The sequence below is a fragment of the Podarcis cretensis genome (genome assembly GCF_951804945.1).
Source record: "Podarcis cretensis genome assembly, chromosome: 3".
NCBI lineage: Eukaryota > Metazoa > Chordata > Lepidosauria > Squamata > Lacertidae > Podarcis > Podarcis cretensis.
Window position 1 is genome coordinate 20,840,892 of NC_137172.1, and position 16,099 is coordinate 20,856,990.

General features: G+C 47.6%; 1 protein-coding gene across 3 annotated transcripts in view; it reads right to left on the reverse strand.

Annotated features, from left to right (window-relative positions):
- Positions 1-9,230, reverse strand: part of EPAS1 (endothelial PAS domain protein 1) — a 139,156-nt gene extending 129,926 nt beyond the window's left edge. For 2 of the 3 annotated variants that reach the window (XR_013836566.1, XM_079968549.1), the window contains exon 1: positions 8,782-9,230. Coding sequence is in view for 2 of the 3 variants with exons in the window: in XM_079968549.1 (XP_079824675.1) it covers positions 8,782-9,095 (314 nt within the window). In the remaining variant the exon portion in view is untranslated. The remainder of the gene's footprint in view (positions 1-8,781) is intronic. The other variant, XM_079968550.1, reaches the window with a different exon arrangement.
- Positions 9,231-16,099: the final 6,869 nt, after the last annotated feature.

The following is a 16,099-nucleotide window of genomic DNA, read 5'->3' on the forward strand; positions in this document are numbered from 1 at the left end:
AGTTTTAACTGGTGTGTGTGTGTGTTGAGCAGGAAATGGGGGGACTGAGTTCCCTTACCATCCAAATATTAAATTATTATCATTATTATTATTTTGGCCTGCAAGGTCTGGAATGGATATACACCAAGGCCTGAGCCAAAAATCCACCTATATCTATACTGTAATCAATAAAGTTGTGGCCATTTCTAATCCAGATCATTGTCTGCTTGAGTTTATTAAGCACAACTTACATTTAGCCACTGCCCGGGGTTGGGTGGGTGGCACTGCAACTGGGCCTGCAGCAAACAAACTTTGTAGTGAGTTCCCCCACTTTCTTTTCTAGAAAAAAGCACTGGTTTTAACTATGTAGAGAGCCAGTGTGGTGTAGTGGTTAAGAGCGGTAGTCTCGTAATCTGGGGGACCGGGTTCGCTTCCCTGCTCCTCCACCTGCAGCTGCTGGGTGACCTTGGGCCAGTCACACTTCTCTGAAGTCTCTCAGCCCCACTCACCTCACAGAGTGTTTGTTGTGGGGGAGGAAGGCAAAGGAGATTGTTAGCTGCTTTGAGACTCCTTTGGGTAGTGATTAAGCGGGATATCAAATCCAAACTTTTCTTCTTCTATGTACTGCATGAAGACTTTCTTTTGTCTGCCCTGAATCTTCCAACACTCTGCTTTTCTGGGTGTCCATGATTTCTAGTGTTATGAGAGAGGAAGAAAAGCTTTTCTCTCATCGCTTACTCCATGCTAGGCATAATTTTTTAAAACTTCTATCACGTCACATTTTACACAGCTTCTCTCTGAACTAAAAAGCCTCAAGAGCTGCAACTTTTCTCCATAGGGGAGTTGCTTCAGCCCTGCCACACCTCTCTCAAGTACACACAATACTATTTTCTGTAACAGTTTATGGCATATACAGTGCTTTTTTTTCCTTAAAAAATGTTTAGGGGTACTCTCATTTTCCTACTCATATTGAAATGCTGCCCCTCAATGAGGCCAAACTTAGATTCACAAAATGTGTAGGGGTGTGGGTACCCCCACGTACACCCCCCCCAAAAAGCACTCGAAATAAATACAGCTGAAGCTGCAATCCTATGCAGATGTACTTAGCAGCAAGTCCCACTGAACTCAGTTTGGGCTTCTGCTCAGAGATGCACAGGATTTCAGTGCAAAGTTTAGGATCGCCAAAAGAAGCAGATGTCATTGCTGTGACAGCAGAATCTGACTCACTGCTGCAGAACCTTATATTCCATTTAACTAACACAAACACTCATTCCCGACAGCTTGTTTTCCAAATGAACGTTTTCATGGCGTACAGAAAAGAGTGCTGTTTACATTCTTTGGGGAAGAAAAGGCAAAAACACTCCAGCCAAAATCTGCAACGCTACGTGTTGCAAATTAAATGTTTGCTCCGAGTAGACAAAACCAGAAGAGCTACTTGGCCTTGCAAACTCTGCCAGCAACAGAAACGACAAAATGGTTAATTGCTTCTGGAGCGCACGAGAACCCTGAGCGAAAAACCAAGACCTTTTGAGAATTTTGAGCTAAAAATGTTCTCGGAACACTGTGCCTCAAAAGAAAACAGGAAGTCTGTCCCAACAAGATCTGGACATCTGGACATATTAGTCTGGGACATTACAACCGGCAACACCGAGAATTGTACACATGGTGCTATGGAACTCCTTCACAAGGGAAATCAAGCAGAGCCACCCTTCTCCCTTAGGTTCAGGAAACTTGTGAGGCATTTATTTCTTTATTTATTCAGACGTTCGGCTGATGGTTTTAGAAAGGTTGGGGGTTTTTTTGGTTGGTTGGTTTTTTGTTTGTTCTCCTGTGTTTAATTACCACCTGCAACACATTCTAATGTTGCTCTGAATATTGCAATTCATGTAACCTTGTAGTTGTGAACCACCACAGGTTTGCTTGGGAGAGGAAGGGTGGCTTATAAATCTGGAACCAAAAAAAAATAATGTTTGCACTCAGTGGGATTCCCAGTTTGCTGTATCAGCAGCACAGATGAAGGTGAGAAGGATGAGATTATTGGTGAGCAGAATTTTAAACATCCACTCCCGGCACTGCCGTCCCCCTCGCTCCCCGTGCCTCCACTGTTCCCATGACACAACTGAGCACCAGCAAAGAGGGCAAGCACAGTTTGTGTATGGAGGTTTGTGTTTTGTATGTAGTTCAGGGATGTGTGGTGTGTGTAACCACGTATACGAAGTGGCAAAGTGGTGTGTGTCGCCATCTTGGTCATGCCCGCATTTGAGTTCGCCACATCCACCTTTGGCATGCGGCCCTCAAAGGGTTGGCTCTTAGTGAATGTGGCCTTTGATGGGGCGGGAGAGTCCCATACCCAATATAAAGGATTGCAGACACAGGCTATGTGCACGCTACACATGCAAAACACATTTAGAGCACATTGTTTTCCACCCAAGAATCTTGGGAACTGTAGTTTACACCCTCAGATATAATCCCCAGCACCCTTAAACTACAGTTCCCAGAATACTTTGTGGGGAAAGCCATGCATTTAAAAGGTGCTTTAAATATATTATGATTACGCAGTCATCGTGTTATGCAGCCTTAAGTTTTCATTTGCCTTTCAGTACTAGACAGTCTACACAGTAGAATACTTTATTATACAACACCAAAGCAAAGGACAGGCTTTCTAGCTTCCAAATAAGTCCCAGAACAGTTAGGGCAGCCCCACACCGCCTGCAAGACATCTACTAACTTCTTCTGCTATTGCACAAGTTCGCCTTTCACTTTTCGGAATTTTGATCTGGCAGCCTAAAGCTACAGAGTGTGCCTTTCCTTCTGTGTTTATTATGACATCCTAAAATTCTAAAAGAAGAAGAAGAACTTTGCTAACCTGATACAGGAGTCCTGTAGACCCCAGTTAAGTCATAGTTTAAAAGAACAGGATATGACACACTCAGATTTAATGCAAGCATATTAAATTGTTCTAAGAACAGTTGTTCATATTCCAGCTTCAACTATTGGAGTGGGTGTGTTATCCAGAGTCTGAAGTGATCCCTGTTTTTGAGTCATATTCCACTGATTATTTCCCCACACAGAGCTGTAGCTAGGTGATCTTACACCCCTGGCAGAACTGCCCAGATTGCGCCCCCCTAGCCACAGACAAATTAGCTCTTCTTTCTGCCTCTCCTCCAACCCCGCCCCCTTCCACCCATTCAATTCAGCCTCTATTTAAAACCATTTCTTACAAGGCAATTATCAATATTTATATGTATGGACATGTTATTTGCTGATTTTGCACACCCCTCCATTGCCTGTGCCCCTGGCAGGGGCCCACCTCGCCACCCCCTAGCTACAGCCCTGTCCCCACAAACATTATTCATGGACCTTTTCTTCAATAACCACTGCAAAAATCCTTCTGGGAATATAATTTATTCCTTTTCTTGCTCTTTTTGAAGAGAAAGTACTGGTTAACACACCCTTGTCTTAACTATATCAGCTTAGCTGTTAGGTTCTTAAATGAGAGCTTTTCACCATGCTGGTCATCAGTGATTCGTTTTTCCTCCCCAGCACACTTTTAATGAATGCAGCAAACAAATGTAATATGTAAGCACACCACAAGAGCGGACGGCTAAACACCGTGGACATTCAAGAACTTTATTGTTCACAAAATCTGAGTTGGCACAGATATGGGGAGAAAAGTTTTACATGTATCCTACCATGCACCCAAAGGCAACAGGGGTTAAATATTCAATAAATAGGAAATATTTCAAAGGAGAACCGAAAGGAACATGAGCTTTACATTACGTATCTTTGCTCATTTGAAGCTATATGCTCTGTCCTTCCAAAACAACAGATAAGAGCTACACCAACAATGCCAAGATCTTATACATATACCTTATACAGGCCAAAAGGGCTTGATTGCAGGTTTGCCCTGGAAATCTTCGCACATACCTATATTTCCTCCCCCCCCCCCCCAACACACACACCCTCCATGAAAAGCTACCAGGTTTCTAAAAGGTGCCAATGGGCACACAAGAAAACGCAAAGCATTAGTGTGTACCCAGAGCTCCGCACAAACTGTGGCCCCTTCTCTTCCATGCACACATTTCTTGACTACAATAAAAGAGAATGGAATGACGACTGCTCAGTTATAATCATAGAACTGTAGACATGGAAGGGACCACAAGAATCAAGCCTCTGCAATGCAGGAATCTTTTGTCCAATGTGGGTCTCAAACTCACAACCTTGAGATTAAGAGTCTCATGTTCTACCGACTGTGCTGGTTCCGAGTCACTATGCATCTCATATGGCAAATTGGAAGTTTCTACAGGTGGCGCTGTGGGTTAAAGCCTCAGCGCCTAGGGCTTGCCGATCGAAAGGTCGGTGGTTCGAATCCCTGCGGCGGGGTGCGCTCCCGCTGCTCGGTCCCAGCGCCTGCCAACCTAGCAGTTCGAAAGCACCCCCGGGTGCAAGTAGATAAATAGGGACCGCTTACCAGCGGGAAGGTAAATGGCGTTTCCGTGTGCGGCTCTGGCTCTGGCCAGAGCAGCGATGTCACGCTGGCCACGTGACCCGGAAGTGTCTCCGGACAGCGCTGGCCCCTGGCCTCTTAAGTGAGATGGGCGCACAACCCCAGAGTCTGTCAAGACTGGCCCGTACGGGCAGGGGTACCTTTACCTTACCTTTACCAACAGAAGTCTGGTCCGCCCAATTAAAAAAAAAGATACAAACTTAACCCTCTTTGAAGGTCTTAGATAACAGACCATACAAGAGAAGCACACATAAGATGTGAAGTTCTAGGTTGCAAATATGGAAACATATGTTTTTTAAGACAACAAACTACCCGTGCTCCAAGTTTAGTCCTTTCAGCAAAACCTGGACATGATCCACCCAGTGTTAAACACATTTAAATCCAGTTGAAGTCGGTGAAACATACTAAGTTTGAGTTGATTTTTGCTGTACCCCAAATTTATATTTTCAGGGATTGAAACCAGAGGGTAACTTAAACACATAATGTAGCACTTCATGTGCATAGATAACTTCCCCGATAAAACCATCAGACTTCAAAGTGCTTTGCACCCTGGAATTCTAATATTAAAATGAAGACACATTATATCAAACTAAGATTACTTAGGAGTAAGATCCACTAAATTCAATGTGAACCAAGGCAGGATGTCGCATGGGACCTTAACACACCGCACCTTTGTCGCCTGTGTTGAATAAAATAATATACTGAACATTCCTGGGTTGAACCCTCTGATGTAACAGACATTAAGAGACTAAACTGGGAAGTTGGAAGCCTCTAGTTTAAATCTGCCTCTGACATTAATACACTAGGTGACTTTGCATTCTCAGCCATGGGCGTAGCGAGGGGAGGGCAGGGAACTGCCCCCTTGAATCAATTTTTTTAAAAAAAAAAAAGCTAACAGAGGTTCTGCTCCCCTCCTAACAAAATCCTGACTACATTCTATGTTCTCAGCTGAAATATGTGCCTAACAACAGGTGTATTGTAAGGATCACTGAGGATGTATGAGAAACATTTTGCACAATCAGAAACGTGTGGTACAAATCTGAAATATTAAAATTGCCAATTCCTGAAGCGTTGAAAGGTGAAGGGGGAAGAAACGACCCCTTTCAACTTCGCCTCTGATGGTGGTTAAAAATGTCTTGAAAGGGAAACCACATAGAGAATGCGGCTGAAGCGTGGGCAGGAAGGCAGGGTCGTCCAGCAGTAAAAGGGAGAAGCATCTTCGTCGACACTGGCTGGCTGCGTTAAAGAGGATGAACTAAAAAAATTCCGCCTTTGCACAATCGGCAAAGCTAGTAATGGGGGAAGATGGTGTAAAAGCAGCCGCTGAGCTGATCTGATGAGGCATGGACGGAGCAGGGGGACGGGAGGGGCAGAGGTGGCGGTTGTGCAATCCGAATTCACCCTTTAACCTCCTGGGAAGCTGCCGGACCTTCCCAGCACCAGCCTCCAAAAGGGGATCCACTCGAATTAAACTGCCTTGCACTGGTCCGTCTCTGGGCGGCTGCCTTCAGCCTATCCCAGACGCTGGGTCTTCAAAACTTCGGCAAGGGGAGAGAGAGAGCTGCTCTCCGTCAAACCGATCGCCCCCTGAAATTTCCTTGTGCCACTGACGGCGAACGCTCAGTTCAATCCGGTGTCACTCCACACATCATGATCTCCAGCTTTTGGAGAGACGGTGCTGGAAAGCCAGCGCTCTGCAAACTGGCGCAGTTCAAAAGTTTATGTGAACGCAATCTCTCTCCGCTCCCCGCCCCACAAAAAAACACTTCTTTGAATCCTACTCCGCTATTGACGAAATGCAACCGAAGCTGCCAGCGAGCTGGAATACGCGCAAAGGCGCGCGTGGTGGCGATCCGTGGCGGCGCCAGGGAAGGACTTGGGGACGCAGAAGCCCAGGGGGCCCTAGTCCACAGGAGGGGCAGGACGCAGCCCCAAACTCAACAAGGATGGTTCACCGCCCGGGAAGCCAACGCGGTGCCCCCGACCCAGATTTTGTAGACTCACAACTCCATTCAGCACCCCCCACGCACAGTCACCATGGCCAAGAGTTAAGGGAGGTGAGGGGTTGTCCAAAACATCTGGAGGGCGCCACGTTGGCTACCCGTGGTGCAGTAATGCTGATGATTCCCTAAAGAGTAAGACCATTAAGTCCAGGGGCTAAAATTACCTAACTGTACTCCTGCAGTTTTCTGACCGCGCATTTCTCCCTAGTCAAAGTTGGCTGAAAATCAGCTGTGCATTTAATATTTGGGGGGGGGGAGAGAAGTCGGGAGCGTGAAGTGTTGCATCTGGAGCGGCGGCTCCTTAGTGCAAGCTGTCGTTATTCCTGCCTCTAGAAAAATAAATATGCCACGGGATGAAGAATGGGAGTCACTCCGTTTACTTTTTAGAGGATTCGACTCGGTTCTTTTCTCGCGTAATAGCTCCCAGACGCGCGACAAGAGTGGACACCGACAAAGAACATGCTAAAGTCCCATTTTTGTCATTATGCAGACAGATGCACCCCAGTTACAGATAGGTAGCCCTGTTGGTCTGCCATAGTCAAAACAAAATAAAAAAATTCCTTCCAGTAGCACCTTAAAGACCAACTAAGTTAGTTCTTGGTATGAGCTTTCGTGTGCATGCACACTTCTTCAGATACACTTCTTCTTCACATGCACCCCAGGTTACATTTTAACTGGCTGTCTAAAGGCCCACGGGCATGGGGATAAGGGGGGGCGATCTTCAGATGCTCCCTTCTCTGTTCCGGAGGTTCTAGAGTTACAGTAGTTCAACAGGTAAAGAGCGGAGCAGGATGCCAAAGCCGTTGGATTTTAGTAGCGTGAGAAGAGATCGTTTTCGGACCTCTCTGTTTAAGGCTGATAATTGCTTTCCGCCTCCTAAGCGTAGTTCTGTCTCCAAAAGACACTGGCACACACAGACACGCACAAGGTGCAGATCTGCGACTGTTCCTTAGCTTTGGCGAACAGCTTTCTTGGGTAAGTTTGGGAGCATCCTATAAGCGTCAATTCCAAGGAAGAAGAGGAGGGAAGGGGGGAAGCTAGCCAAAGAGCTGGAAGTTGAACCTTCAAAAGTACACAGATCTGGGAACAACAAAACCGTCACAGATCCCGGAGCAAAGCCAAGAAGAAGTAACATTATTTCTTTCGCGCCGCAATTCCAGTGAACAGCTTCAGTCATTCCCAAGGCATCGGGGCGAGATCCTGCCAAAATCCAGCGCGTCCATGTCCCGCGGATTTCAAGGGCAGAGTTAAGAAGCAGGGGCGAAAAGCGCCCTTTGAAATCGACGGGAACCTAACCAAACGTGTTTTAAAATATATTATTACAGTATGAGTATTACAATCCAGCCTAAGCAAAGCTCTCGGAGGTCCCGTAGATTTCAGGGCAGATGAACATGTGTTTAATGAACTCATGAGAAACATGGGTTTTTTTAAAAACAAACAAACGTAAAACTGCTCAGCTTTGTCTGGATTGTACCCAACATTAAAAAATAAGACAAAAGTGTACAAACGTCAACAAGCGAATCGTACAAGTGTGTATGTATCATAGGAGCCAGCTCCTAGGGGGCGAGGTCCCTTCGACCCTCCAATAAAATATTTGAGGGGGCCGCCCCCCCCCAAAATTGATAGGCATTTCTATTCAAATAGTGTGCATACAATGCGTCAAGTGATCGATTATGCAGGGCGGGGCTTGCCCAATATTTTATTCAAGTTGGCACCCCTATTGTGTATTTACACAACACGCACTATATATATATACTATATATATATACACAATACACACACACAACTGTTTTGATTTTGTTTTTTTTTTGTGTGTGTGTGTGTGTGGAGCAGTGCCAACTTGAATAAAATATTGTGCAGTGCCAACTTGAATAAAATATTGGGGGGGGGGGCAGGTAAGCCCCACCCCGTATAATCGCTTAGAAGTCGCAACATCCACCCACCATTTAAATGGCAATGCCCACCAACGTGGGAGCCCACCATGCAACCCCAAAAATAAATTCAAGGGGCCACCTTCCGTGAGCTATATGCCCATTAGATCAAGATCAACGCTGAGGCCTTCCCGTCCAACAAGCAGAACGACGATAATACAATATTGACAAGTTGTTGCTGTTGTTGTTATTATGACCTGATACGGCGGGAGAGACCTCAGCCAGAGAAGGGCCACTTTGGAGCTGAGAGAAGAAAAGGACTCGTTCCTAAAAAGGGAAATCCCCACCCCCGATCGGCGCCGGATCGGGGGGCTGGGGGTGCCCTGTTGCTCAGGTGCGCCCTGGGCGCCTTTCCTCTTACCTCTTCTTCTCCTTCTCCGCTGTCATCGTGGAAGCGGCGTCTGGATACCCGGGCTCCCTCGTGGGCGCGCCCGACCCAGGCAGGCAGGCAGGCAGGCAGGGGGCCTGGCTTGGGTGGGTGGGCAGGTCCCCGGAGGCCTTTGGAGAGGTGCAAGGGGCGTGCTGGGCTGCGCCGGCGGGCTCCCTCTTTCGGCCGCGCAGGATCCCTGGGCTGGGCGCGCGCTCCTCGTGGCGAGCGGGTCCGGTGGCGGCGGCGGCGGCGGCGCTGCTTTCGAGGCTGCGATCCCGGGGCCGAGCCGCCCCTGAGCTGACCATACAGTCTCAGGACACTGCCGAGGATTGTACAGTCCGCTCAGGGGAGAGGCGAGGCGGGGCGGGGCGGGCGCTGTGCTCCCCTTCTCTGCCGGGGGAATCGATGTGAAGAGGCAGCTGCGCGCGCGGGGCTCCCTTTAAGACGCGCAAGCTTGGCCGGCGCTCCGAGAGGGGCAGGCGCCAGACGCTCCTCCGCCAGCCGAAGGCTCCCGGCTCCAGCTGGAGCGGCCGACGGAGCGCCGGCCAATGGGCGGGCGAGGCGCACGCCGAGGGGCCCGCCTCCTCCTCCTCCTCCCCCGCCGCCTCCCTCCCCGCCCGTCCAGCAAGTTTCTCCCGACTTGTGGAGAGGAAGGAGGGCGGCGGGCGAGCCGGAGGGACGCGGGGTCCCTCCGAAAGGGGCATCGCCACAGGCGGCCTCCCGGACACCCCAGGGCGAGGCGAGGCCCCGGGACCTGTTTGCCCCGGGAGCTGAGAGGGTTCGGTGACGCACGGGGAGGAGGAGGAGGAGGAGGACAGGACGCGGAACAGCTCCCCGGAGCCGTCAGGAAGCTGCCCGGGCGAGTCTCGCGCCCTTGCCATTAACTCCCAAGGGCAGGGGTGCCGACTAGAATAAAATATCGAGGGCAGGGAAGGGAGCAGGTAGGCCCCGCCCCGCATCGCCGATCACATGACATGGCACGCGCACACAACATTAGGGAATTATCCTCAACTTTTTTTGGGGGGGGGGGAGCCTCCTGAAATATTTGATGGAGGGAGCTCAACCCCCTAGGAGTTGGCTTCTATGACTAGGGGCCAAGGTCCCTTCAGCCCCCTCCAATTGATGGGCATTGCCATTCAAATTGAATGGGTACAGTGGTACCTCGGGTTACATACGCTTCAGGTTACAGACTCCGCTAACCCAGAAATAGTACCTCAGTTTAAGAACTTTGCTTCAGGATGAGAACAAAAATTGTGCTCCGGGGGCACAGCGGCAGCGGGAGACCCCATTAGCTAAAGTGGTGCTTCAGGTTAAGAACAGATTCAGGTTAAGAACAGACCTCCGGAACGAATTAAGTACTTAACCCGAGGTACCACTGTTTTGACATTCAAATGATGTGCTTGCCCCACATCACGTGATCACTTATACAGGGTGAGGCTTACCTGGTCTCCCCCCCCCCCAAAAAAAAAATATTCAGGTTGGTACCCCTGACCTTTTTATTATTTAATAATTTGTTTAATAATTTGTTTTATTTATTACTCGCCCTTCACCCGAAGATCCCAGGCAGGGTGTCAGTGAGTGGGAGCCAGTGTGGCGTAGTGGTTAAGAGCGGTGGACTCATAATCTGGTGAACCGGGTTCGCATCTCTGCTCCTCCACATGCAGCTGCTGGGTGACCTTGGGCCAATCACACTTCTCTGAAGTCTCTCAGCCCCACTCACCTCACAGAGTGTTTGTTGTGGTGGAGGAAGGGAAAGGAGAATGTTAGCTGCTTTGAGACTCCTTAGGGTAGTGATAAAACAGGATATCAAATCCACACTCTTCTTCTACTTGTGCTGGGAATCACAAGTGTGACTGCCCTGAGGTCCTATTCGCAGGCTTCCCGTGGACAGCAGGTTGGCTACTGGCAGAACAGGACGCTGGACTAGATGGTTATTGGCCTGGTGCAGCAAGGATCTTAATGAACAAGAGCCCAGCAGACCCAAACTTATTGAGGGTGGGGGAAGCCTCCTCATATGGAGGGGTGGCTGCCGAAACTCAGTGATGGCTGGTCAAGAGTCAGTGGCTATAGGCACTCCAGAGGCCCTGGAGCTTCAACAGCTGTTTGGTGGTACCAATTTTGGACACACCCTGTGAATAGTGGTTCTCCATTGAGAGCCAGTGCCATTGTGGATTGACCCTAGACAAGTGTGGCAGGTGTGGCAGGAAGATTCAAAGACAATATTATATTTTGGGAATGACTCATGTTCTTCTGTAGGTGCATTGTTTTATACTTTCTAGATGCCCCGTGATCATATTATAAAGTAGTTGTGTTCTGTGTTATAAATCAAGCACAGCTAGGAGTTGTTTCTTTTTTTTCTCCTATTGGTGTTTCTCGTCAATTAAAATTTTGGTGTGGCTCCAGCAAATTTATATCCTGCCCTCCAAATTTATATCCTGCCCAGGCAGCAAACAACAAGTAAGTATAAAACAATTCCAGCACAGATGCAGGCCAGGAAATGTTTCAGTTGAAAGGGTTTGTTGAAAGAGGAAGGGCACCGAAAAGACAACGGGTGAAATTCCAAGGGGCAGGTGCTGCAACACTAAAGGCCCAATTCCTACATTGTACAGACTGGACCTCCTGATAAGAGCTTATTTGCTCTGGAAAACCAGAGCCTGGGAGGTCTTCTACAATGCAGTGAAGCCACAGAGAAGGCCCTCTTACACTTTAATTGTGTGTGTTGTTTTTTATAAAATGCCATGAGAATATGATTGAAGGGTAAGGTAAAGGTAAAGGTACCCCTGCCCGTACAGGCCAGTCTTGACAGACTCTGGGGTTGTGCGCCCATCTCACTTAAGAGGCCAGGGGCCAGCACTGTCCGGAGACACTTCCGGGTCACGTGGCCAGCGTGACATCGCTGCTCTGGCCAGAGCCAGAGCCAGAGCCGCACACGGAAACGCCGTTTACCTTCCCGCTGGTAAGCGGTCCCTATTTATCTACTTGCACCCGGAGGTGCTTTCGAACTGCTAGGTTGGCAGGCGCTGGGACCGAGCAGCGGGAGCGCACCCCGCCGCGGGGATTCGAACTGCCGACCTTTCGATCGGCAAGTCCTAGGCGCTGAGGCTTTAACCCACAGCGCCACCTGCGTCCCTATGATTGAAGGGTGGTATAAGATAAATAAAGTTAGTATTTTCCTCCATTGGCTGTGCTTTTAAGTCATTGCTAGGTGCCTCACAGGCTTTCGGATGCATGCTTTAATAAGCAGATAACATTCCACCTCCGGCACAAAACTCACCGGGTGACCTTGGTCCAGTCACTTTTTCTGGAACAAACCTACCTCGCAAGGTTTAGTGTTTATTTACTTAAATCCTTTCTACCCTACTCTGCAGCCAAAAAGGTCCCTGGCTTACTGATCAGTTTAAATCAACAACAGCAACAACAACAAGGCTTGCAGTCTAAGGGATGGGGAAGGAAAAGCAAACTCAGGGACTGCTTCTTAAAGTTACAGAGTGATCTTGAAGATAAAAGGAGGTTGTCCTGCGTGCTGCCCTGAGCTCCTTGGAGAAGGGCAGGGTAACATATTGGTAATGCCTGCCCTGCAAATGGCAGGCTGGAGTTGAGAGCCTGCCTGCGCATCGTGCAATGTGCAGCGACAGAACTCTGAACGGTGCCTCTCTGAGCAACACTGGGGACTGTGAAAAAATCTTGCTGCATGCAGCAAACTGGCAGGCCATGCATGCACATGCATGGAAACAATGCACAGTGTACAGAAATAGCCGAGAGTCCCTAATGAATGGCATCCTGACTGATTGACCAGCCAAATAATTTTGGTTGGACGGCCTTTGTGCAAATAGTGTTCAGTATTCCACGAAGCCAGGGAAGCTGTGTCGATGGCCACTTGCACTTTGTTTCCTTGTGCTGTCATTCGTCATTGCCAAGGAGTGAGGACTGCTTGGCCCTTTGCCCTGCAGCAATCGAGGGTGTGGACAAACCTGGCAACATAGCACAGCTCCTCCTCCTGGTCACCTGCGGGAACAGCAGACGATCTAGACAGGGACATGAAACAGCTGGCAGGGCTAAAGGTCACTGCCTACCTTCCATGATTCCATCATACTTGTTGCAGGGCCCAGGGAGGAGCATTGGAAACACTGAGTCAGACCACTGCTCCATCCAGCTCAGTAATGCCTACACTGATTGGCAGAAGCTCCCCAGGATTAAAGCCTGGGGTCTCTTCCAGCCCTACCGAGATATGCCTGGGATTGAACCTGCAACCTTCTGCATGCATTGCAGCTCTAACACTGAACTGTGCCCCCAAAATCTATAATATTACATAATAACGCTTATGCTGTGAACCGCCTGGGATCTTCGGATGAAGAGGGGTATACAATTAATGATGATGATGATGTCACTGGCTGTAATAGGGCTGCTATTCATTTATTGTTTTGCATCTGTTGAAGTGCATTATAGTCAATGAAAGATTATGGCGTAATAATTATATTAGGTTGCAATGCTACTAATCCCATCTACCCAGGGGGAAGCCCCATTGAATTCAGCTGGACTTCTGAGTAGGCATGGTTAGGATCGCGCTGCAAATTAGTCCGTGCCTCCGTTGGTTCTGCTGTCACAAACTAACATGGCTCCATCTCCGGCAGTAGTTAGTTAATAACCAGTAGTGCTTGTAGTAGTAAATGTGTAGTAAATAATTTACTAGTAGTAGTAGCAAATGAAAGTGGAAAATATCAGTAAGCAGGCTTTGCGATATCCTGAGGGGAACTAGTTTTCCATCTCCCCCTTGCTTATGACTCTCCGCCGTCTTTCCCAGCCTTATTTATTACTTTATTACTTATTCTTCAGTTATCTCCCTTGTCCCAGCTTCACATCTCTTCCAGCTCCTCATACTACCATCTTATTGTCCCATTGCTAGGAAAAGAAAGAGTCTCAGGCATCTTGAAAAGGTACCTGTTCCTTGCTCTTTCACTAAAAGACAAATACGACAGAGACTGCTGTCTGATATAAACATACCTGGGAGCATCCGTCAATAGAACTGCACACTACGTCTCTATTTTGAATGTCTGAAGAGGCAATTGCACTTGCGCAAAACATGATAAACTGTGATGCATTCCCTGTTGAGTGGTGCCTGTTGATTTTTTGATAAGTGTATTAAAAAGATGCAAAAATCTTAGGAGCTCCCCCTTTCATCAGACTACAGTGCGGCATAGGAGAGCCTTCAGTAATAAAGGACCATGATTTATGAATGTGGGTGAGGCGGGTGTGGGAAAGAAGGGGAAAACTCCCCCCCCCCACCAGTCTGGAAAGAATGGCTCCCTATTCACTGGTCTTTACCAGCATGACAGTTTCCTGAGCGGTGGAATTTGCTAACCACCCATGGTTTTGCTAATCAAGGTGTGTCTCCTCCTTCAACTCAATCGCCCCCCCCCCCATTATTGTTTTCCATCTTGGGATTTCCACATTTTTAGTTGAAATTTCAGTGCCTTTGGCAAGGCATTGCTCTTCAAGTAGCTGAAGGCTACAGCAGGCACCTGCTAGTCCTGTTTGGTTGGAAAGAAACGAGTGTTCAAACACTAGCTTGCGGCTTGCTGCTCTATCTCCAACACATAGCTCTGTTATTTGTGTGTGTAAGTGCTTCTCCTTTCCTCCCCCTGTTGAGCGTCTGATGTCTGTGTCCATTTATTGACATGCAAAACTTCACACAAACACACACAAACACTCCCCTGCCGTACCTAGTGCCATCTTACTTCTGGTTAGGATGTCAAAAGATCTCCGGGTTTCTCTGTCGTAGCTGTGGGAGGTTTCAGGAGGACCATGCATAATGCACCCCTTTTGCAAAGCACGTTCCACCCACAGAATAAAAACGGTTCCTAAAATATGTAGGGCCCATTTGGCAGCGATTTAAGACAGGGCCTTTTTGGTGGTAGTGCCCCGATTATGGAATTCCTTTCCTGTAGAGTTCTTATTGCCTCCTCCATTGCCTCCATTGACATTATTCCACAAACAGACATATGTTATTAGCACTGATGACCTGTTGTTTATTAATTTATTTGTTTGTTTTTCACAAAGTCTATATTCTGCTTCATTGTAAATAAAACCTCTAAGCAGCTTACAAAACAACAACATAAAATACATGTTGGCAGTGTCAATATAAAAGTTTGTAACAAGTTTTTAAAAACCGAAACATGAATAAACTCATAAGTCAGAGAACTCCAATGAAAGCAGAAATGGGAGCAGAAATTGGTTATGATCACTTACTTGTTCCCTGAACAGAATGAAAATAAATCCAACCAATAATATCCGTAGCTGCTGTTTTCAGTCCACAAATGATACACAATTGTCACCATTGTGTTTCTTTTGCATTGAAACGAACAGGGTGGAATAATGTAATAGCAACGCAATGGACATCAGCTTCATAATTATGTAAGTGATAAAAATAAAAGTTTCATTGATTTGCCGGTGCAGCGAAAATCTGGACTCTCCCTGTTAAATAGAGACAGTCGGAGCAGACATTTACCGGTTGTATACTCTGCTTTTCTGTCCGTAGAGAGTCAAACATGCCTGCAAGGCAACAATCTAATTGCATAGTAATAGAATCTAAACAAAGGTAATCTGCAAATATTAACCAGGCTCTGTGTGTGTTAGGGCCTCCAAATTTAGCCAGCAGATGATAGAAGAACATGGCAAGATCAAAGAACCAGGTCACTCATTCCCTAGATTAACTGAACTTTAGGTTCTTCACTGATCTGGGCTTTTCTATATCTGATTTCAGGATAAACACTTGACTTCGCCAATCAGGCAAGTAAAAGATTTCAGACAGGCTAAATGAAAGGCTCACAGTTAAAATCCAGACAGGCCAGGCCTAGCTGCCTATATGCTGAGCCCAAGAGGTCTTTCTCTGCATTTGAGGGCTTTCATGCCTCTTCCTTTCCAAACTTTAGCAAGATCATTTGTACTCTCTCAAATGCAATAGCACTGCAGCGAATTGATTTCAAACTCTGGACAATGGTATTAGCAGAAGGGTCCCTCTTTCGAATACACTGCATCGAAGGGGGTTGGATTACGGTACATGACCCCTCAGGGTCCCTTCCAACTCTGCAATTCTAGGATTCTATTCTTATTTCCCCTCAAAATGTGGTACACCAGCCCTGCCATGTTTGGTTCATTCCCCTGAATGTGGCTCTGGACTTGAGTCCCAAAGTCCTGGCCTGGTACCATGACACCCCCAAGTTAGAGTCAAAAATCCATCTGGCATCGGCGCATAAGTATGGCAGATAGTGACCCAGAAAACTCCCAGATTTCTAGCCTATTCCTGTAAGCA